General features: G+C 49.8%; 1 protein-coding gene across 1 annotated transcript in view; it reads left to right on the top strand.

Moving 5' to 3' along the window:
• ARFGEF3 (ARFGEF family member 3) overlaps positions 1–18684 on the top strand; it is a 149869-nt gene that overhangs the window by 95712 nt on the left and 35473 nt on the right. Inside the window, exons 13-22 of the mRNA XM_036248697.1 lie at positions 1683–1849; positions 3030–3195; positions 6826–6933; positions 7262–7477; positions 7637–7747; positions 9476–9626; positions 11808–12122; positions 14211–14344; positions 16337–16482; positions 18007–18186. Of these exons, the coding sequence (XP_036104590.1) occupies positions 1683–1849; positions 3030–3195; positions 6826–6933; positions 7262–7477; positions 7637–7747; positions 9476–9626; positions 11808–12122; positions 14211–14344; positions 16337–16482; positions 18007–18186 (1694 nt within the window). The remainder of the gene's footprint in view (positions 1–1682; positions 1850–3029; positions 3196–6825; positions 6934–7261; positions 7478–7636; positions 7748–9475; positions 9627–11807; positions 12123–14210; positions 14345–16336; positions 16483–18006; positions 18187–18684) is intronic.

The following is an 18684-nucleotide window of genomic DNA, read 5'->3' on the forward strand; positions in this document are numbered from 1 at the left end:
TATGTGTAGAAAGGTGGCATGTTATTGACTCCTGGAATCTACACTAAAGAAACAGAAATTCAAGTAGAGATTTGTATATCAAAATGTATATGATAGTATCATTTCACAGCAAAAATATTAGAAATAACCTAAATCCCCCAAATAAGGGAAAAGTTAAACCGTTTAATTATAGTATATCCATTTATGATATTATATATATATAGACATTTTAAATGATGTTTTCAAATAATATCTAATGATATGGATAATGGTCATAATATAATTTTTTAAAAAGGTTTAAAATTAACATCAAATGTTAATACTCATCTCTGATTGGTATAATTACAGATTATTTTTCTTCTCTTCTTTGTACCTTTTCCCAAATTGCTAAAAAAATTTTCTTATAACTTCTATCATCAGAAAATTAGAATCATAGACTCAAAGAAATCTGTTACCAAGGAAATCATATCACGTAATTACAAAGGTTTAAAAAATTGATGATGCCCAGTATGCTGAGTGGGTAGGGGAGTATTCTCATGCAAAGTTGGTAGGAGGAAGGATTGGTATCTAATTATTTGGAAGCTATCTTGGCCGTATCTATCAATATTTGCCTTTATTCTATGCTTAGGTATTTATCTCTCAGGTACACTTGCAGAGGGCTAAAAGTTATGTCATTCTTTCCAAATGAACATTAATAACACAGGGAGAGAATGAACTTTACAGAACACTGGAAAACACAAATAGAATACGTGAAACATTGTAGTTCCTATAGTTTGTCACCCAGATTTGAAGAATACTGTTACTGTTAGAAAAGTACATAATTATGGGTTACTGCACTGAGCATCCTCCACGCATTGTTACATCTAGTTCACGTAGCACACTGGTCCACTCATTCATGAACTGTAAGCCAGGCACCGTGCTAGGCACAGGATTCTCTGGTGCACGAGACTAACAAAGTCCCACCCTCTGGTAGATCCTACATAACGGTGGATAATAGTAGTGGTGGTGGGCAGTAAACAAATTACATATCATATACTGCTGGGTAGAAGAAATTCCTTTGAGGCAATGAAAACAATTCAGGGTGTGTAGGAAGAATATTGCAGGGGAAGTGGGTGGGGGATGTTATTGTAGATGGAGTGGAAAGGGAAGGTCTATGAATAGAGGACACTTCAGCAGAAACCCGAAAGAACTGAGGGAGCAAGTCATCTAGTGATCTGGGGAAACCATTCTGGGAACTGGGGAGAACAAAGGCAAAGGCCCTGAGGCAGGCCCGGGTTGGGTAAGGCCAAGGAACACAGGTGAGTGTGGCTGTAGGGAGCGGAAGGAGAGAGGAGGGGAGCTGGATTTGATTTTATTTTGATAGGAAGCCATTGAAGACTTTGAGCAGGAAATACACAGTTGAATATTTTGCCCATTTCTGGGTAAAAAGCTGAGACTTTGAGGATTTAAGTGATTTTACCAAAGTAGCTGGTGGGTAATGCATCGAGGTTTGCCCAGGTAGATTGATTCTGGACTGTGTGCTCTGCCCCACCAGGCTGGGGCGTGTAGCTGTCCCCAAAGATGTCTTGCTGGCTGCCGGTGCTTTACAGAAATGCCCTACGGTTTGCACGTTCCTGTCACTAGGATTGCGCTGTGGCTCTCCAGGAGCCAGTCTTGCCAAGTGCACTGTTGGCAGCCCCTGAGGTCTTGGTCCTCTGCCGCAGGCATGATGCACTCCCCCGGCTTTGACGGGAACAGCAGCCTGGGCCTGCAGATGCTCATGAACGCCGACAGCCTGTACACGGCCGCGCACTGCGCTCTGCTCCTCAACCTGAAGCTCTCCCACGGCGACTACTACCGGAAGCGGCCTGCCCTGGCGCCGGGCACGATGGTGAGTGTGCGCTCTCCACGCAGACCCCCAGGACAAGCCGTGGCCTCAGGGCTGGCGGGCTGAGCGGCAGTGCCCAGGGAGGGGTGGCGCTGTGGACGGTGGGAAGAGACGTGATGGGATTTGTACACGCGCTGAGCCGCGCACGCCACCTTGCTCCAGAGCGTGCAGGACCCCGGGTGCCCAGTGGCCCCGTGGTTTCATCTGGTGGCATTCATCAACACACACATGAGGCACGTTCAAAACACATGATCAGCATGTTAAGTAGCAGCAGCAGATGTGCAGGGAATGGCCTCCTGTACTGAAAATGAAGGTGTCTTTCACAAAACTTCATTGTCTTCCAAAATGTACCCAGAGCTACTTGTGTGACCCAGAGCTAAGAATACTCATTGTCAGCAACCACGCCCTTCCTATAAGGTGTGGGATGAGAAGAATAGTGCTTACCCTGTGGTTGGCGCCCCAGCCCAGCAAGCCACTCCGTGGGGTACCCTATCAGTTCGTGGGCCCAATCCATGGAGCTGCATCAAGGGCATCAGTGATCATGTGTTTGTCTGCCCGATAAAGTGTAACTTCCCAAGGGTCAGTGTGGCTTCATGGGTATAAGCCTCTTAAATCACCCACGTTTTTGCGCATTGTGTCTCTGCTGCTGCTGGGCAGTGACAAGGAACTGTATTCAGTATTTCTGAGCAGTTTCTAACCTTCTCACACATCAAAGAATAAATATAAAGTATGCTACCCCTAATCCTTTGACAGTGTTTCTTTCAGATAGAGCAGGAGGGAGAGAGGGAGGAAGAGAGAGAGAGAGAGAAACATCGATGCGAGAGAGACACATCGACTGGCTGCCACCACACAACCCCCACTGGGGCTGGGGACAAACTGCAATCGAGGTACGTGCCCTTAGTGGAAACCGAACCCGGGTCTCTCTGGACCGCAAGCCGATGCTCTAACCACCGAGCCAAACCGGCCAGGGCTGACAGCATTTCTTAAAAACATATCATAAATGAAAGAAACATCGTGAAGTTTGGGATTTCTCCATCTGTTTTCTCCTACCCTCAATCAACAAGGTTTTGTGTTTCCTACGAGCACCGGCTCAGGGGATGGGGTGAAGAGGCAGCGGAGGTGTGTCGGAGCCTGTTTGCAGCGGATCCGATTTGGTCACCTTCTCTCGCGATCTTCTCCGCAGAAAGAGTTCATGAAGCAGGTCCAGAGCAGCGGGGTGCTGATGGTGTTCTCCCAGGCCTGGATCGAGGAGCTCTACCATCAGGTGCTCGACAGAAACATGCTGGGAGAAGCTGGCTACTGGGGCAGCCCCGAGGACAACAGCCTCCCGCTCATCACCATGCTGACTGGTCAGTGGCCCCTTGCACGCTCCGTGCCACTCGGTGGGGTGGGAGGGCTCTCTCGTCAAACCCCCTTCCAGAGAAGCACGGTGTTTGATCCAAGCAGACCTTTGAACGGCACCCATAGAGCTTCCCTAGCAGTTAGTGAGTTTCAGGAAAGTGTCATGAATTCACCTCACCAGAGTTTTCTGTCCTTTTTCCACGTGGCTCTGCGGAGCTTACTGTGCCTGATTAGATTAGGGCTTACTTAGCACCTGTGTCTGTTGGTGGAAAATGATAGATCTCTTCTGGGATATGAAGTACTTTCTGGGCACAAAGCCCAGAATTATTCCTGGAAATTCTCATGTACTAATAGATACTATTATCTATATTATGCTCTGTCATTCAGTGCTCCTGGAAATTTGCCAGTAATGTAAAATAATTGATTTTAAACTTGGCGTCATTCCCATTTCTTGTCCGTATCAGAGGCCTTTTTTCCTAGCTGCACCAGAATTTAAAATAATGTCAAGCGGTTTCCCAGCATCTTTGTCTTTAGTGTCCAGAGTTTTCAAAATCCTGCTTAACTATTAGAAATTCCATACGAGAGCATAGAGAGCATGGTGGGGCGTGGTCAGGGAGCAAATTTCTGGTGAAAGCAGCCACTCATAGCTTTGCGTGGCTTAACCGTGATGTCAGGTAAACATCAGGGAGTGCTCAAAGGTTTGGTCTGGTCATCTGGTCATCGGGAGCCTTAATAAATGAGCTCTCCAGACTTGTCCTATATGTGATCTGAGTTCCCAGACTGACTTCTGATCTGAGCGATGCTGGCATGCCTCCAGCTGCGCATGGCCCCACATCAACACCTTCGCTGCCCTCTCTGGGGTGCCTTGTGTCCCCACGCAGCTCAGCTGGCTCTGCACCAGGCGGGGCACACTGACAGGAAGGAGCAGGACTGGGCTGGGGCAGCACGGTCCAGCTGGGAGGCAGGATCGTTGTCCAAAGGGTGTGTTATGTTGCTACTGGAGGCTCCTACAAAAGTGGCAGAGTAAGTGGATGGCTAGCAGGTGAAATCCAACCCCAAGGAATTGGGGGGCTATTTAGGAATCAGGCGGGTAATCAATACAGAGAGAGGTCTCTCCACAGCCAGCTGAGTTTACTGGTCATGATCTGGTATTTGGAACCTTGATTCCAGAAATGGGATGGAATTTGGGGGAAGCAAAGCTGAATCCTAAGCCATGGGGATGAGGATCAGTGGACAAGTGACCAATTTGTATTTTATTAATCATGATAATATTTATACATCCATTTGAAAAACATGAATTCTTCAGTATGTGAGACATTGATTCCTCCTACCTATAAGCCGTCTTTGGTTCCCACCTGTCTTCATAAACTCCTGTCACTAGGGATTTATGGTGCTGCCCTGAGCTTAGAAATGCCTTGGAATTTGGGTGGGGATCCTAAACCTGCCAGGTCGAATTTTAAAATACCGTAGTTTGTGCCAAAATTGATCTCTTACCTGAACCTTATAAAAGGAGTCATTCAGCAGATGTAAAAGGGAACCAATAACAAGCTGTTCGCACTTGCCGTATGCATCCGTCATCGCTGTGAATCAGCCCTCTCTTTTACAACACAGCAGTAAGCTCAGTTGCTACGCCCATAGGAAAGTTATCTAACTTTAGATTAATGATAGAAAAGCAGGCTTTTCCTAAGAATCAGGCAAAATCAGGCTCTAGGATTCTTTGTAGCTAATTCCAGTTTTGAAGTGACAAGTGAATTTGAGCCGCAGTGAAGCCAGAGCTTGGAAACTGTCTCATCCTCGCACCGTGTGCAAGGAGACGCTGCAGCGCCCTCCGGTCACCAACGCGGCTGTTCCCGAGTCGTGTCGAAGTGTCCTGTAGACTTGTGGAATCTTCGTGATCAGATAAAAGTTGCGTTATTTGGATTCTTCAGTCCTTTACCTAGCACACTGGCAATATTATAACTTTGATAAATGGCGATTTCTGGTGCATGTCATTGGACTGAACACAAGTCATATTAATTTCAGTGAAACTTGTCTGTTCCCACTTTAATAGTGATATAGATTTTCCCTGCCCCCCCCCCCCCGGTTTTATTGAGATATAATTGATGTTTGATACTGTATTAGTCCAAGGTGTACACATAGTGATTTGATATATGTCTGTATCGCAAAATGATCACTATAAGTTTAGTTACCATCTATCACCTCACACAGTTACAATATTGTTTTCTTGTGATGAGAACTTTTAGGATCTACACTCTTAGCAACTTTCAAAGAGCCGTGTTGCCAGAAGTCTCTAGTCTTGTTGGAGTCCCTGTAAGAATCAAGAAGAGAATGAAGCGATTTCCAAGCAGTACCCTGGTGGGGGCAGGGTGAAGTTCTGCAGTCCAGGAATAAACCTACTCTGCCCTCTTCTCCCGTCCCCTCTCTGTGTTGTGCTCAGCTGTGTTGGTTGCATTCAAGTACATGTGCTTCCACTCACGGTCACTTCTCCAGGGCTCACTTCCTGTTTCTCAGGAATTTGGGCCCAGAGAACGGAGTACCCGACTCACGGCTACCAGGCCGCTGAATTCAGAGCCAAGGCCGAAGCCCAGCAATCTCAACCCCGAGCCAGTGTCTCCTTGCCAGCATGTTAGGGACTGGTTCATTTCACTAATTCTGCGGATGAGAGTTTAACAAAAATTTAAACAAGGTGCATTAGGATCCCGTATTGAGCTGGAGTTGGTGTCACATAAAGAGGCCTGGATGGGAGTCAGAAGACAAGACTACTGAATCTACTTCCTTCCTTGACCTTCCTTCAGCTCATGGCCTTGGGCAATTTGAAAGGGGAAAATAATACCTATTCTGCCCATCTAACTGAAGTTGTTGGGAAGATCTAATGAAAAAAATGTTACATGAAAACACTTTGAAAATTGTAAAGTATTATTATCATTGAGATGTTACTATAGTACTATGGAATCAGGGTATACAGTTATCTGACCAAAGAGGCTTATTCTATTCTTCATATTTATGAGGAAACTCTGAAAGACAAATCCATGTTGAGGTGTCCTGTATATATAAAATTTGGGAATACTACCACTGTTTAGAATAAAAGTATTCAAAGATTATAACATTCTAAAATAATGCATTTTCTAACAACAGAGATAGCAGTTTATTTATTTTTTTATCCTCACCCGAGGACATTTTTCGATATTTTGTTCAGATAGAGTGGGAGGGCAAGAGAGAGAGAGAACCATCGCTGTGAAAGGGACACATCGAGTGGCTGCCACCCACATGACCCAACCAGGGCCGGGGACAAGCTGCAACCGAGGTACGTGCCCTTAGCGGGAACCCAACCCAGGTCTCTCTGGACCGCAGGCTGACGCTCTAACCGCTGAGCAAACCGGCCAGGGCAGCAGTTTATTTTTTTCAATTAAAAAAAATACAGCAGCCTAACAGAAGAAGGCCCTGGCAATGAAAGAAGACTGGACTGAATGAATGAAACAGAATGCTTAACGTGCTGAGAAAAGGTTGTTACATACTTCTACAGAATAGATCCAAGGGATGTTTGTTGGGGAAAAAAAAAAAAAAAGAATATTGTGGAGGCCACTTGTTTGCGACTGGCCTGTTCTACCATGGGAAGCCTTGCTCTTTTTGCCCGACAGATATCGACGGCTTGGAGAGTAGTGCGATCGGGGGCCAGCTGATGGCCGCAGCAGCCACAGAGTCTCCTTTCGCCCAGAGCAGGAGAATCGACGACTCCACGGTGGCAGGTAAGTGTCTTGAGTTTATGAATATACATGCATCACATGTGGCACAAGCAATGAAATCATTATTGGCAGCGTCCAGTGCTGACAAAAATGAATTAAGGTTTTGTCTTTGCAGAATAAGTGCCTGGTGGAAGTTACTTAGCATCATCCAGCTGGCCATGGAACATTCCTTATTTATGAGCACAAAGTGAAATCCATTACATTATATTTCCGATAGTGGAATTGCACACAACTCAGTATTGCCATTTTAATGGTCAAAGAATCCATGCTGTCACCCATTGCCAGGTTGTCTTTGTCTCCAAAAAGTGACCCGTGCCCCTTCACGTTCTAGGTGTGGCATTTGCTCGCTATATTCTGGTTGGCTGCTGGAAGAACTTGATCGATACTTTGTCAACCCCCCTGACTGGCCGCATGGCGGGGAGCTCCAAAGGGCTGGCCTTCATCCTGGGGGCCGACGGCATCAAAGAGCAGAACCAGAAAGAACGCGATGCCATCTGCATGAGCCTGGATGGGCTGCGGAAAGCGGCGAGGCTGAGCTGTGCTCTAGGTACTGGCAGAGCATTCCTGACCCGTGGCCAGAGGGGTGTACCTGCGGAACGCACTGGGAAGGGCCCTAGTGGGAAACAAGGCCCGTAGGAGGGTTCTGCTGGGTGAAGGGTTAGAGAATAGACTCCGTGAAGGGGTAACCTGTTTGTTTTCTCTGAAGGAGTTGCGGCTAACTGCGCCTCGGCCCTGGCCCAGATGGCAGCTGCCTCCTGTGTCCAGGAAGAGAAAGAGGACAAGGAAGCGCAAGAACCCAGTGATGCCATAGCACAAGGTAACAGCGAAGGGCCAGAACCCACCTGCTGTCTCAGGTGGGGTGTGCACACACGTGCAGGGGCGAGAGCAGGCAACTCGTCTCCCTTCCACGCGGGACACTCGGCCGAGCTTTCCCACTGATCAGGAGGTCCCACTGTGCCGTAGGCTGGGGTGTGTTCACGTGGAGGATCCAACAGACTGATCACAGAGATCCCTCTGGGCCCCGGAGGTGCGGGCAGCCAGGAAAGGTCATTTGGCTGTTAGCATGCATTGTGTAGGACACCTGAGGTCCCCCTGGCTAAGCTAATGACACCTGCTGCTGGTGGCCGCACCTCACAGAGTGCACCCTGGAGGGCATCGCAGGGTTACAGCAGGGAAGGCGGAAGGGCCGGTTCTCTGAAGGGGGAAGTCAAACCGCTGGAGGAAACCCCCGAGACGAGGTGCGGGAAGACTTTGCTCTTGTCAGAGAAAAACCTGAGCTTTGTGAAGTCAGGGAAGGGTGGACTTTTATTCGTTAAAATCAGTTAGTGAAGTGGAGGGTTAGCTGAGCGTGGGAAAGAGAAGGGTCTTCCTACCGAGGAACATCAATGGCAAGCAGCAAACAGAGGACACCCGGGACGCTTGGCCCCGTTTATGCTAATGCTATGTAGCAGGTGTATCAAGGAGCCGGCAGCAGGAACACGGGGCACATTTTTAAAAGCTGAGCAAAACAGGCCAGGCGACTGTTCCGCAGACTTGAATGATGAGAGTCCCGTGTGAAAGCAAAGCAGCCCTCCCGGACCCCGCTGTTGACTGAGAAAAACGGCATCACAATTTTACTTAATATGTGTAACCATAAATTAAATAACAATCCTCACATTTAAAGCTTTTAAAACTATAAAACCAAAAGTAATATTCAAATTATATACAAATAAAAAATCAAATCAGTACCACATCATGTGACAGATGATTCTTTGCTAGTAGTCAGTTTGCCCTGCACAGCAGGAATGCGGCTCGGCTTCCGCTGAGTGATGGGTCCCGACCTGAGTGATGTCCCCCCGGGCCTGTCCTCCAGTGACGGGACACCTTTGTTCATGGAGGATGTCATCATGTGGCCTGGCCTGGGCATTTTGCATAATTGACATCGTACATCACCTTTTGCACTCTTTTTATCATTAGTCTTCTAAACAGTAAAAAAACGGTTCATTGTTTGAAGGTCACCAATGTACACGTAAACTCAGGGAGCGAAATGATACGGTAATTTTCAGTTATAGAGCAGTCATCGTGGCACTCAGAGTGTAATACGCATGCTGTTGTAGGTGATCATCATCATGAATGTGTAATATTAAGTCTCAGAGAGAACTTGCAGAACATCAGGAATTCTTCCGTATGATCAATTTGAGGACACGGGGGTAGAGGGTGGGTCTGAGCTCAGATGGTTGTAGCTGGGGTCAGCACATGGAGTCCGTCCACACTACACTGCCTGACCCAGAACCCAGGGGAAGGCCTGGAGGAACTGCACCCACTAGCTCAGGTCCCACCCGACGTCTGACGCCACATAGCTGGCGTCCCCGGGGTCTGTGGAGCCGGAGGGCTGGGGCGTTTGCATGATGAACCGCGGGGCCTGCCGCCGAGGACCTTGCTGCCAGCGATGTCCACGGTTTCCCTTTGCCCTTGCACGACAGCCCATTCTTTCCTTGCCGTCCTCTCTCTCCCTTTCTGTCTCCCTGACTCAGACGTTGTTTTAATGGATGTCTCTCTGGCACAGTGAAACTGAAAGTGGAGCAGAAACTGGAGCAGATCGGGAAGCTGCAGGGGGTGTGGCTGCACACAGCCCACGTCTTGTGCATGGACGCCATCCTCAGTGTAGGCCTGGAAATGGGAAGCCACAACCCGGACTGCTGGCCACACGTGTTCAGGTGCATGACGGGATGCCCACCCTGCATGGCACCCACCCTGCCATGGGCGCCTGGGGGTGATGGAAGGGGTAGACGCCAGGGTCTGCCAGCACTTAAACAGATGGCAATAATTCACAGTTTGGATAAACCCCAAGCAAGAGATTAAAAGGAGAAGAGGGAATAAGGGCCAGCTGAATGTATGTCTTAAAGAACAGAATGACTGGATTTTTAAAAATTAATTAATTTTATTAGAGATGTCTCCCCCCCCATTGCTACCCTCTTCCCCAGAGCCCTTCCCCCTGCCCCCACCTTCACCACACTGTGTCTGTGTCTGTTGGTTGTGCATATATGCATATAAGTTCTATAGTTTCTCTCTTTCTGCCCCACCCCCACCCCACTTCCCTCTGAGGTTTGTCAGTCTGCTCCCTACTTTCATGTCTCTGGTCTGTTTTGTTCATCATCTTACTTTGTTCATTATATTCCATAATTAAGTGAGAGCATATGATACTTGAGAATGACAGCATTTGATTTAGGGAATTATGGATAGATTATTGGCATTGTCTGTGAGAGGCAAATGTGTTATACAAAGGGAAAACAATTCTTAAATAGTGGAAGATAAAGCATGTAAGTTAAGTGAGTACTGTGTGGATCTAAGAGCTGGTCCTGTGTCAGCAACATACCATTGCCGCATGTTTATTCATGTCCTCGTCCTTTAAAGATTTTGTAAAGCACATAAAGCACAAGATGCCTACTTATAATTTAGCTAAACAGAGGAAAAAATAGACTGTTGTGCCAAAGACCAAAAATTTGGTTCCAAGCGATGTAGTATCAAAGTGAAAAGAACCCCACTGACCAGTTACACCGGCCACAGCACCTGTGAAAAGAAAGCAGAGCGAGCTCCGCAGTCCTCCTACAACTAAGACAGAGTGTGCCTGCCCAGGCACCGGCCTTCAGGCAGACCTGGGACAGGGCGAGGACACTGCCCCGGTGCAGCCCCGGTCGGTCAGCAGCTGGGCTGTGTCTTACCGTCCGCGCTCACCAGCCCACAGCTTCTCACGAGCTCAGCTCCTGCAGATCAGCGGTGTGCCCTCCGGAACAGGGTGCCGGCCACAGCAGGGCTCGGTCACCCAGATCACACCCCGGGCACGGGCCAGCGCTAGGTTCAGTTCAGTGTCCTAAAAGCAAATACAGTCATGAGTGACGGTCAGCTCTCCGAGAAGCATGCAGAATGTTCGGGGTTGAAAGCCCCGCCTTGCGAGGAGCACAGGGAGCCAGGATGAAGGCCGGTGCCCTCTTTATTGCTCTCGCAAGCAAGAAGGGAAGTGCCCTCTTTATTGCTCTCGCAAGCAAGAAGGGAAGTGCCCTCTTTATTGCTCTCGCAAGCAAGAAGGGAAGTGCCCTCTTTATTGCTCTCGCAAGCAAGAAGGGAAGTGCCCTCTTTATTGCTCTCGCAAGCAAGAAGGGGAAAAGAAAAAAGACTAAATCATACCCAAGAAACTTATATGAAATCAAAAACTTGTCTGGTTGTAGAATGTCAGAGTGGATTCTCCAGGACAGTCCTTAGCAGTAACTGGACTTGCTCTGGGATGAGGGGCCTCGCATGAGCAATCTTAGTCCCAGGTTCCACTGGGAACAAACAATGTAGAAGTTGGCACTTGTGCCATCTGTTGTGACTGTTGTCTGTGTTTACCGTGATCTAGGGGACCAGCCGACCCTCCCCCCACATTAGTTATCTGGAGCTGTCAGGACCGGACAGGACAGGGCTGGGCAGGACCCCTGAGAGAGGCCCAGTGTGGTCACAGGGCCCATCAGCCGTATCACACTCATTTTGGGACCCCAAAGTAAGGAAATACTTCCCAAGTCCTAATCAGAGCAGCAGAGAAGCGGGGAGAGGACCCCTTGGGAAAACTCACTCCAACACCAGAATGCAGGCGAGTCAGCGGAACAGGACATGGTGAACAGAGCTTTGTTACCCAGTATGGGGTAGGAGAATGTGAGCATCCTCACCCCACTTCCAGGCCGTCTGGCCCAGTCCAAGGAAATATGCATGAGGAGGGCATGGAGGGAGATGGCTATACCCACAGGAAGGAGAGATGGAGGAGCACACAAAGCTAGCTGCGTTTCCTTTTGTCTCTGTGGGATTGGCGGAGCTGGTCCGGTTGCGCTGAGTTTTTACCAGCCGCTGTGTGTGACTCTCTCTAGGGTGTGTGAGTACGTGGGCACGCTGGAGCACACCCACTTCAGCGATGGCACCTCTCAGCCCCCCCTGAGCTTCAGCCAGCCCCAGAAGGCCCCCGGAGGCGCGGGACTCCTTGGGGACCTGGAGTGTGAGGGCTCGGCCCCGGAGCAGAGCCTGGAGCAGGAGAGCCTGAGCGCGGCGCCCGTCATCCAGCCGCTGTCCATCCCCGAGCTCGTCAGGGAAGGCAGCCGAGGCCGGGCCGACTTCCGCGGGGGCAGCCTCATGACCGGCAGCAGCGCCGCCAAGGCCGTGCTCGCGCTGTCCACGCAGGCCGACAGGTGTGTGCCCACCCTCCCCGCACCCCGCACCCCGCTGTGCTCATGGTGTCCACGCAGGCCGACAGGTGTGTGCCCACCCTGCCCGCACCCCGCACCCCGCTGTGCTCACGGTGTCCACGCAGGCCGACAGGTGTGTGCCCACCCTCCCCGCACCCCGCACCCCACACCCCGCTGTGCTCACGATGTCCACGCAGGCCGACAGGTGTGCGCCCACCCTCCCCACACCCCGCACCCCGCACCCCGCAGGGCTGCACCCCGGGCACGCCTCTTCTGCGAGCCACCAGTCCCTCTCTCTGGTCTCAGATTCACTCCTGGGACGAGTGGATTTGTTCTTGTCATTTAAACCTTGTTTAATTTTTTTTCAGAGATAACTTACCTCCTGCCACCGCACACTTAGGGTGACCTGGGTCTAAAGACTAATGGGAGTCCAGGCAGGGTGCCCGGGCCGCGGGTGGCTTCACCCTTCTGCGCCTGAAACCAGGCCGTGAAGCAGCTACCTGTCGGCAGCTCTCACTGGTGGCCACGAGGTTCACTTCATCAGTGAGGCACTGAGGAGAGAGCTTGGCAGATAGTAAAAATCCACTATTTTTATGATAATTCATATTTTAAAATCCTACACCCCTAAGTGTGGTATATTAAGCGATGTCCTGTTAGGTTTGAGAGGGGAAAACCAACAATAACTCCAACAATCTGGTGACACTTCTTGATATTGAAAGTGCTTTTGGTCACCAGTTACATGTTACATGATACCACCTGGCTTCACTCTCCAGACTTGGTTACTGGGCCGCAGACACCCTGCACGGTGCAGTGAAGTCTGTTAGGTGAGAACAGACAGCAAGGGGTGGGGAAGGGGAAGGCACTCACAGGCTGGGCCCAGAACACCCCAGTTCTTTCCTGGCCTTGACACCAACGGACGCAAGATCATGTCTGTATAAATAGTTGCATGGAGACTCAGCTTCCCTCTTCATCTACCAACCCAGTCCGTGTACTGACTCGGTACAATAATCCCCTTTTTCTGTTTCTCCGCCACAGCGGCTATGAAAGTATTTTGGAACCTGGGTGCAGGTGTCGGGTGGGATATAGCAGTCACCACCGGTTTTTCTTACCAGGAAAAAAGAAATGGTTCATGAGATCCAGAAACCAAATGGTGTTAAAATTGGAATTACAAAACAGCGAGAAAAATGTGTTTATTACAATCATGTGTGAATGATTAATTCATCTCATATTACTCCTTCAAAAGGGACTTGTTATGCGATTTCTATTGGAGACTCTCCCCTTACCCAGCATGTGGCAGCCCACAGGGTTGCTTGTCCCCTGGTGTCACCCAGGATGGGAGGCAGGCTTTGGATGGCCCAGTGTAGGGGAAGGGCTGGCTCACCTCACTGCTGATGACCGCACAACCCGTATTCGATCCTCACATTCTGAGTACCAGGAGCCTGCGACCCTCCTCCCAGCTCCTCTGGGAGTGTCTGTGCCAAGCTGAGTGGGAAAGAAAAGAACCTGCAGGGTCTGTTATGTTCAGGAACAGTCATTATTCCAGCAGATCCTGGAGTTCCCCCGAGTCCTGCGCCCCCGGTGTCTGAACTGGAGGAGATAAGGACAGTCCCCGCCCTCAGGGAGCTTACAGGACGGGATTTACTCTTCGTTTCTGCCCTCAGAGCCATGCCCAGCATTATATTCATCAGTTGGAGCCCAGCAAAAGCCGTGATTAATTTGCTGGGTTTTTCTTTAATATAGTTTATGAGATTGAGGCCAATTCTAAGGAGTCTGTTCCGAGTTATTCAGTTTCTGGGAGCGATGCTTTGCCGTCTTTCAACTTCTTGCCAAATTTTTATGAGTGCCTACAATGTCTGAGCTATGCCCTGAGATACAAAGATTTTTTTTTAATGTGGTTTGTACTCTTCAGATTAAACTCTCGGAGTTAGAGCATACTGTACACAGTCATAATAGATATAATGATACCATACATTTTATTACAGTGTTTACACAACATGTCATTAATCACATCTAACAAAATTACCATCATCATCCTGCCATAAAGACTTCGCTGAATTGTTTCCAAGTAACAAATCTTTTTGTTTCACCCAGGCTCTTTGAAGACGCTACAGATAAGTTGAACCTCATGGCTTTGGGAGGTTTTCTTTACCAGCTGAAGAAAGCGTCCCAGTCCCAGCTTTTCCACTCTGTGACCGACACAGTTGATTACTCGCTGGCCATGCCAGGTAATTCTTCCCCCACAGACACTGTGCCATGGGGTTAGCAGGACACAGTCCAGACCTCTGACACCATCAGCCCTCCAGAAGACTCAAGTCCCCGTTCCCTTCGCACATGGTCCCCCTGGCCGTTGTGTCGTCCAGTACTAAGGCATGATGTTTGTGTGCATGGTGAGGGGCGGGATTATTCTTCGTGAATGGAAATGCTGCCATCACTGTTACAGGTGTTACCACTGGAGCTGGGCTAGGTGGTTCTGCTAAGTGTGGGGCTTGTGATGATAGAGAAATTATGTGGCTACTCAGGGTGCAGGAAGCTCTCGTGAGGGAGGAAACCCTTCTCCACGTCACAAACCACGCCACGTGCCACAGTCCAGGCAGTTTGTAGAAGCCGCTAATGATTCCAAAGTGGACGGTGGGAGAGGAAAATGGAAGCATCAACAGAAGCCGCGTGCCACTCCTAGTAAAACTGCTCTGCTTTCTGGGCATGCCTTTAATGATGGGTCCGTGTCCTGTGTTCATGCATGAGGACAGAGGAAGGCCAGCCGTGGAAGAAGGAATAGACTGTACTGACCTGTCCGCTGGCCCCAGGTGGAGGCAGGCTGCTCATAAATGCAGCTGCCCCGCGGCAGCAGGTGGTTGTGCTGAAACTGGGTGCCTTGTCCAGTGAGCCCAGGCAGAGGCACAGCCCTGTGGCGGGCTGGACTGTGCAACCTCCGAGGTCCCCTCCGTCTTTAGGAGTCTGAAGTTCTAAGTGGAATATATTTGGCCTTTTGATCCTTACTGCAGATTCTAATTTGAGAACCACTGTCCTGTCCCCACTAGTTTTTAATAGACTTCAAAACCTTAGCTATGTAAAGCCAGCTTTCCAGAACATCAGCCCTCCAGAGCATCTCTGAGCCCAGGGCAGCCTTCGGAGTCTTTCACATTGGAGAAATCGGCAGACTCTGGGCTTACAAAACGCGCTGAGCAGGGCCGGGGAGAGGCAGCAGACCAGGAGCAGGACATCAGTCAGATGTGAGTCGAAATGCTGCCTTCACCATGTACCGGAGCATCGTCTTGGACAAGTCGGTTCACCTGTCCAGCTCTCCGTGTACTAATCCGTCAAACTGGCAGTGGCTACATGTACTTCTTAAGGTGCGCTTTAACAAGTAAAATGGTTCAAGATGCCAGAACCAACACAAAGTCTGACGTAAACAATGAATAAATGTCAGTGATTATTATGACTGGAATTTTGAAGTTTAAGTGATACGTCAAGACTCACAAGAAGCGTTTGGCGGGAAGAGCCTGGTAATGATCAGCATTCTGTAGGCAGTAAAGGGGAAGCAGCAGGAGAGGAAGAAGTAGCAGAGACCAGAGTGGGCGAGGGCTGTACAAGTGACACACAGCAGCCAGGCAGCATGTCGTTGATAGCAAAGGGGCCTGACTTAATGGCACGGGCTTCAGAAGCGCCCCTAAGGACTGGCAAAGTGGACGATGACCGTAAAGGATGACAACAAGAGAGAACAGTAGCCAAGAGTGTGGGTCAGGTAGTGTGTGCCCATGTTAAGCACTTTATGAATATTATTACATTTAATCCTTAAAGTAACTTTAAAAAGAGGTCCTATTATCCCCACTTTTACAACGAGAAACTGGATCAGAGATGTAAATCTCTGGTGCAACGTAACCCAACTACTAAATGGTGAAGAGAGGATTTGAGCCAGGGTGGCCTGACTCCCAGCCGTCCTGTGTCAACACTGCGACGTTCTCCCGTATCAGCGAGCACTGTTCACCTTGTCATGGCAGCTGCCGGGAATGCTGTGGTGAACCGGAGGGTGCCCAGGGCCTGGCTGAGTGAGCCACCCAAGTCTCTTGAATCCGGTAGGCTCTTTCCTCTCTTGGATAGCAGTCATTGAATAACCCTGCCGGCCCAGCAACTCTGATTTTCATCCTCTCTCTCTCTGCTTGAACAGGGCAAACTCAGAGTTTGGGCTTTATGGCTTTTATGGTCTTCTCTTCTCGTAGGAGAAGTGAAATCCACCCTAGACCGGAAAAGCGCCCTCCACCTGTTCCGCCTCGGGGATGCCATGCTGAGGGTCGTGCGCAGCAAGTCGAGGCCGCTGCTCCACGTGATGCGCTGCTGGAGCCTCGTGGCCCCGCACCTGGTGGAGGTGAGTGCGTGGAGTGGGGAGCTCGGGGACGCCTTCAGCAGAGCCAGCAGAGGGGTCTCCAGTCAGCGTGGGGACAGAGAGCACTGTGGCCACAGCACAAGAGAAGTTCCCATCACCTGGTCACAAGCATCCCAGTTCTCCGGTTATACCTCATGGCGTCTAAAGAATCACCCGAACGGTGATCGCCTGGCTCATTCTGAGCCCCTTCCTTTCCACTTTGGCTAGGTGCCTCGCACAGCCAGTTTTCATTCCTGATGACCTGGTGTCACCCTGGGTCTGAAGCTTCAGTTTTGTACACGACTATGACAGTGCCTTTCATTCCTGTCATTTCTAAGAGCTGGCTCTACGCTGGGCAGTACCCTCTCGGCAGGAGAACCGTACGTCCTGGTTTTCCCAACAAAATTAGTACTGGGACCCCACCCCCTTCACTCCCCCAAGGAGAGCAGTTCCTATGATAAATTATACGCTAACTCTCCATCTCCGTACATGACGACTGGCTACTTCTAAATGGGTGGGAAAGTTGTTACCCTGCTTTGCCATAATAACTATTCTTGGTAGCCCTTTAGTGCATGTCTGGTAGAGAGATGTCGTAACGTATTTGGGGGAACTTGATTCACTAACTTGAGAACGTTCTGGTAAGGAATGGGAGTAGAAAATACTTAGTCATGGAGAAACAGTATATCACTATTACACTATAATAAGCCATTGCAAAACCTAATGATTTAAAACAAAAACCATTTATTTAACTCATGATTCCCTGGGTCAGAAGTTTGAGCTGGGCTCAGCTGGGCCCTTCTTCCTGTCTCAGCCGGTCTTGGCTGGGCTCAGCCGGCCTCACACGTCACCTGTGGCCAGCTGGTTCATGATGGCCTTGACTGGGAAGGCCGGACACGTGGCTCTCCCCTCTTGCAGCAGACTAGCCCCAGCTCATTCACGCTTCAGTTCCAGAATTCCAGAGGGACGCCAGAGGGCAGACCCCAAAGCACGATGACTTTCCGGTTCTGTACTTGTAAATATTGGCTGTTGTCCAAAGCAAGCCGCATATGCCAGCCCAGGGCCAAGGTGGAACAAGACTACTCATGGGCCTGGGGGCAAAGAGCTCTGAGCCAGTTCGGGCTTCACTGGTGCAACGGGCCCACCTCACTGAGGGGCAGACGACTGCTCCGATCGTTATGTGTCTGGGGCACAGGTAAGGAGACCACAGGCAGCTCTGGGGTCTTTATAGTCAGCATGTTCCTATCGCCTGAGAAAACTGTCTTGTTACATAAAAAAGAAAAAAAGAAAAATTACTAGAAACTTTTTTTCTAGAAACATTTAAGTGAAATCGGAGTTGTGGCCGATCAGTTTTAGATGATTAGAAATACCATTAGTGTGCTATTGCGCCGCCTGTGTCCCCACCACATCTTCTACTGTAACAGAAGCGCCGCACCCGCCTGCCTGCAGTGAGGTGGGCTAGGACACCTGCAGCGACCAGGGTCTCGCCCGCTGAGATCCGACGCTGTTCTGTTCTCATGACTTTTGCAGGCGGCCTGCCATAAGGAAAGACACGTGTCCCAGAAGGCCGTTTCCTTCATCCACGACATCCTGACAGAGGTTCTCACGGACTGGAACGAGCCCCCTCATTTCCACTTCAACGAGGCGCTCTTCCGACCCTTCGAGCGCATCATGCAGCTGGAGCTGTGTGATGAGGATGTCCAGGACCAGGTCAGTGTGTCACGGTGACCAGCGTTGTCGTGGTCGTCAGGGCTAGCTCTTACCGGTGCACCGGCAGGCATTGTTCTGAGACCCTCACGTGTTTCATCTTTCCAGTAGTCCTCTGCGGAACCTGTGACAGAGAGCTGAATCCATTTAGCGGAGGATGCATGATCTGTGCTTGGTGGAACTGGGATTTGAACCGAGGCTATCAGGCTAGACTGGTCCATACCCTCCACTGGGCGGCACACGGTCAAGAAACGAACAGAGACTTCATAGCTAGCATGGTGATGGTCATCAGGGAACATGGATCCTCTCTCTGAAACCTAAACATGCTAAATAAAGACTGACAAATTCTTTTTAGATACACTGACACTCTGGCAGGAAAGTAAGGAATGCACAGGTGCCCACGACAGCACAGCACCAGGAAGCCAGAGCGTGAGCCGAGCCCTGGGACAGGTTTTGCCCTGACGGAACCTGTCGTCAGGTGCAACCGAGTTCTGCCCTCAC

Source organism: Molossus molossus, unplaced genomic scaffold (genome assembly GCF_014108415.1).
Source record: "Molossus molossus isolate mMolMol1 unplaced genomic scaffold, mMolMol1.p scaffold_m16_p_8, whole genome shotgun sequence".
NCBI classification, from domain to species: domain Eukaryota; kingdom Metazoa; phylum Chordata; class Mammalia; order Chiroptera; family Molossidae; genus Molossus; species Molossus molossus.